The 4954-nt window shown below is 36.0% G+C and overlaps 1 protein-coding gene across 2 annotated transcripts; it reads right to left on the reverse strand.

Annotated features, from left to right (window-relative positions):
• Positions 1-517: 517 nt before the first annotated feature.
• Positions 518-4412, reverse strand: LOC114727631 (ABC transporter I family member 17-like). Of its 2 annotated transcripts, none has more exons than XM_028914316.1 (5): positions 4199-4412; positions 4070-4111; positions 3652-3984; positions 1343-1530; positions 518-829 (listed from the first exon to the last, which is right to left on the reverse strand). In XM_028914316.1, exons 1-5 carry the CDS (start codon positions 4209-4211, stop codon positions 575-577), a joined length of 831 nt encoding a protein of 276 aa, XP_028770149.1. In that variant the 5' UTR covers positions 4212-4412; the 3' UTR covers positions 518-574. The 2 variants fall into 2 exon arrangements, with proteins under 2 accessions (XP_028770149.1, XP_028770151.1); XM_028914318.1 differs by having other exon boundaries at positions 4187-4411.
• Between the last annotated feature and the right edge of the window lie 542 nt (positions 4413-4954).

Raw genomic sequence — 4954 nt, forward strand, 5'->3', positions numbered from 1 at the left:
CTGAACCAGGATAAATTATCATGTTTGATTCTCTCTTCTTTACCCTTTTTTTATTCTACAGTCTACAATTGCACCTTTTTTTTTTAATCTGTTTTATAATCCACTATTGCACGGTAATCGCTTATTATTGTGCAGAAAATTTTAAGTTATTCTACAGTCTACAATTGCACCTTTTTTTTTTTTTAATCTGTTTTATAATCCACTATTGCACGGTAATCGCTTATTATTGTGTAGAAAATTTTAAGAACTCAATTCACCCCATTTTAGTATACTAGCCAACTAACAGTATGAGATCATCTTGCTTCTAAGGACCCTAGATGACATCCTCCGCAAAAATTATGTAGGGAGAATTTTCTTTTATTTGGAGAATGACATGAATGGAATCCAAACAATTATTTAATTTAAATCTGAAACAGCCAAAGTGTACAGTTCTCATCTGAATGAGGACCCCAAGGATGCTAATTAGATTCCTAGCTGACAAAACATTTGATCATGTTGGCTCCTATAAGTGGCTTGCAACAGCGAACACGAGCTCATAAATTCATAACAGAGCATTTCACATATTATTCCATACCTAAGAACTAAGTTGAAGAAACCTTTGGGCCATGGGATGCGTGGCTTGTGACAGTAGATCAGGCTTTAAAACTTCAACTATTTGACCATCAACAACTAGGCACACCAAGTCAGCTATCCTCTGTATCTGTTTGATGCTGTGAGAGACAATTATCACTGTCATACCACTGTTCTTGTTCAGCTTCATTAGGGCACCTTCTATGTTCTCTGTTGATATTGGATCTAGTGCACTGGTTGGCTCATCCAGCAGTAAAACCTTTTTCAGATAATAATATGCTTCAAAGTTAAAATCCCTTCATAAATAAATGAATCATTTTCAAGAGTCAGTGAATTGTACAGTGAGTCATAGATGCCTCAAACTAGGATCCTTACACAATTTCTTTTCTTTTTCTTATATGTTTTGTTTTGTTTTTTTTGGGTACAAAGGACAAGTTGAATGATCTACTTCAGAGTTAGGCCTCCAATACATAAATGCATTCATTGCTCAATCATTGTCATTTTTTTTTTTTAATACAAAAACTAACATATTACCAAACACATCATAAATTGTACAGTCAGTTATACCTCAAATTAAGATGCTTTAAGTTACAGATTCGGTAGAGGGTAAGAAGAATACAAAAGGAATGGTAATCCCATCCCATTTCTAACAATCATGAACCTCATTAAAGTGGGGCTCACCTCTTTTTCTTCCCATTTTTTTATCATTTACTGTTTATCTACATCCTAAAGGCATCAGAAGATCCAAATCATTTATTTATTACTCACTTACCTCAGGGGAATTAGCTAAAGCCCTGGCAAGTGCAACTCGTTGAGCTTGACCCACAGAGAGTTCAGAGCCCTTCCTGCTCATCAAAGAAGCATCAAGGTCTGCTGTTATCAGCAACCTGCGTACTTCTTCATCAGTTAGCTTTTTCCCTCTTAGTTGTGGTCCATACCTCACATTGTCTGCCACTGTGCCTGCACATTGATATTTATCTCACATTACGCACACAACGCCTCCACGCTAATTATCCCTGCATAATTATCTGCATAATTTTTGTTCAATAACAAACTGAATATTGTTTTTTTTCTTTTTCATGTGAGCATAGGGTACATGACAACTTAGAAGTTTTTTTTTTTTTTTTTTCCAGGGGAAAATGTTTTTTTTTTTTAAGCATTGAAACCTTGTGAGAATGTGTTTGAAAAATTAAAAGAAATTAAAGAAGTTGCATAGAAATTCATTAAATGCATAGAGAGAACTTAAAAAAAGCAGTAATAACGTTACATGAAACTCAAGAAGAGCCATAGTTTTCTTAACTCATGAATACTGTGGCTCTCTACATTTTATTTTATATTAATAATTTGAAATATGTTCGCTTAATTGGAATGTTTAGCTTATGTGTGTACATGTACCTACTTTGATTTTTTTTTTAATCTTAAAAAAGCCTATTACTAAGGGGGTGTTTGACATTCTCAAAACCGGTGTTTTAGAAGTACTTTTTCGCAAAACGAGGTAACCTCTTCCACATATTTACTTCGTAATCCATAAAAGCACTTATGAAACCATGATTTGGGGGGTGTTTGGATAGAAGCCAAACCATGGTTTCAGAAGTGCTTTTACGGATTACGAAGTAAATATGTGGAGGAAGTTATCTCGTTTTGCGGAAAAGTGATTCTGAAACCATGGTTTTAGTTTTGCCAAACACCCCCTTGGTTTCTATCCAAACACTCCCTAAATCTTAAATCAGATTTAGTTCCAATACTATAATAGGTTTTAACAATACATTTTTATAGAAATTTGGTAATTTTGAGCTTGTTTTTGTGATTCTCTGAATAACTTTTTCATTGTAATATTTAAAAGAAATTAATTATTAATCGTAAAAAAAATTAAAAAATAAATAAATTGAAAAGGTCCAAGTAAAAGATACAACGATTTAGATTTGTTACGGTATATAAGGTACTGAAAACCGGACCGGCAATTGAACCGGTCAAGACAGTGGGTCAAGGGTCAGTGGGTCAGATCAGAGTCAAACCGGAGTCAAACAGAAATAAAATAATATATATTTAATTAAAATGCATGAAAATATTTATATTTTTATTAAAAAATTTAATAATAAGCAACAAAAGTAATATATATACATACACATCTGATATGGCTTCAGATCTTGAGAAGCAAAAACGTGTGTCAGTGAAAAATAAGTTTGTATTGGAAAGCGTGAGACAACAGGATGTAATAGTAATGTGATACTGTTGGCCAAAAAAAAAAAGGTAGGGTGATACTGACACCTGACGGTTTGGATCTCTTTTTTATATGAAGTAAAGAAATCATAACCATTCATTTGAAATGAATGGCTACGATATATTCACTTTTGAAGCAAAGCATAGTTGATTAAAGTGCTCACACCAGACCGCCTATTACAGACTTTTAGTACTACCATGTGTTTTAAGAAAGAAGAGTCAGAGAGAAGTCCGAACCCGATGATGGCCGCCGTTCAACTAAGATGAAGAATGACTCAAAGATGGCTAAGGATGATAAGCCAGTCCAACAATGGAGAATGACTGATTGAGTTTTTTCCCTTCTTAGTTCTTTTTTCATCTTTCTCTACCTTCTGCCCTCTTCTTTCTTCCAAATCTGTTTATTTTTTCGGTTTATTTTTTTGTCCGAGGGCATCTTTGGTATATTTTAGCATCTGGGAGCAGCAGAAAAAAGAACCTTGCAACCCGTGCAAACCAGCGGTTAATGCCGAGTGATCCCGAGCTGCTTGTTTCCCGGCTCAAAAGCTTGACCGGACCGGACACTTGACCGGGTCGCCGATTTCCAGTCCAAACCGGCCGGTCCGGTCCGGTTTTAAATACCAATTAACAGTTCAGCCTTGACGCCTCAGAAGAATCTTAAATTGAGCGGAACAGAAGTTCTGATGGGGAAATGTATTTAGTCTATACAATCCTAGATGGCTAATCATATCATGTAGCTCTGACGCTAATGAATTTGCAGATTTCACAGACAGATAACAGAACTTCCTTCTCAAATCGGAGGCCTCCAATTTGAATTTGACTAAAAAAATAGCATAAAAAGGGGGAAAAGGAGGAAGGACGCACCTTCGAAGAGGGCAGGGAGCTGAAAGAGCATGCCGACATTACGGCGGAGGGACAGAACATCGAGATCGCAGATATCGTTATTATCGAGGAAGACGGTGCCGGAGGGAGGCTCCCAGAGACGGTTGAAGGCCCTGAGAAGCGTCGATTTGCCGCTACCACTGGGTCCAACGACGCCGAGTATCACGCCCTTGGGAACGTCCAAGTCAACGCCCTTGAGAATCGGAACTCCGGCATCGGAGACTTTGGTGAGATTTCGAATCCGAAATTTGGGAGGCTCGTCAATCTGAGTCTGACCATTCACATCTACCACTAGCAGGTGTTCCCGGCACTCATCTGTGAATCAAAAAATTCATATGATACGAATGATTTAGACTAAAAGATTATGGAGGAAAGGGGTTGAAAGAGTTTGAAATTACACCTAAATCGGAAGACATAGGGTGCCTGCGTCGTGCTTGATTTCCTGAGAAAATCAGAGAGATTTCAGTTGGCTCTTGTTTACCTGGGTAAACAAAAATACTCTAAATACTACACTTCCAAACACGTTTACCAAGATGCTCCATTTAAAATCGTTCACGTGGGTTCAACTTTGTACACAACTCGTTACAGAGAATAACGAATTCCATCCACGGGGCCTTGTATGTCCTGGCTCTCTACATTAATGAAAATATCATCTTATATGGTCAAAAAAAAGAAACAAAAAAAAAAAGGAAGCTCATCTCAGCACAGAATTCAGGTTCAGCCTCCCCCAGTCAGTTCACCGTTTCTGCGACACCTAGAGGAGAATCCAAGGCATCTACCTCACTCAAACGTTGTCATGGAACAAGCTTTTCTTTGAGAACATAAACTAAAAATTTTGATCGTTTACTTCCAAATCCAAACACACAAGCAGACATATAGAACTTTTTAATATAACCGGTAGATGAATTATTTGAATAGATTAAAAAAATTAGTTAATTAGTTATTTATAATACTACCTCCGGTCTTAATTATAAGAGCTAGTTAACTAATTTGAGGTGATTAAGAAAGTAAGTTGAGTTAGTTATTTGTCCTAAATAGGTGTTGTCTTTCCTAAAATATCCTTGCTAAATCAAGTATATTAATTAGAACTATTATTGTTAGAAGGGTTACTTTGGAAAAAATGTATAAATGTGAGAGACAAAGTGGATTATGGTCTTATATTTAGAATCAAAATAAAAATCAAATAGGATTTTATATTAAGGACCGGAGGTAGTAAATAGGTGCTGTTTTTTATGAAATATCCTTACTAATAATGTGTATTATTAAGAACTATCATTTGATAAAA

The sequence above is a fragment of the Neltuma alba genome, unplaced genomic scaffold (assembly GCF_004799145.2).
Source record: "Neltuma alba isolate B1F8T4 unplaced genomic scaffold, ASM479914v2 tig00012505_pilon, whole genome shotgun sequence".
NCBI classification, from domain to species: Eukaryota; Viridiplantae; Streptophyta; class Magnoliopsida; order Fabales; family Fabaceae; genus Neltuma; species Neltuma alba.

Coding starts and splice junctions, on each gene's coding strand:
- LOC114727631 (XM_028914316.1), bottom strand. Junction 1,531..3,651: donor GCTCCCTGCCCTCTTCGAAG/GTGCGTCCTTCC, acceptor ATCAATGTGCAG/GCACAGTGGCAGACAATGTG. Junction 830..1,342: donor CTTTAGCTAATTCCCCTGAG/GTAAGTGAGTAA, acceptor TATCTGAAAAAG/GTTTTACTGCTGGATGAGCC.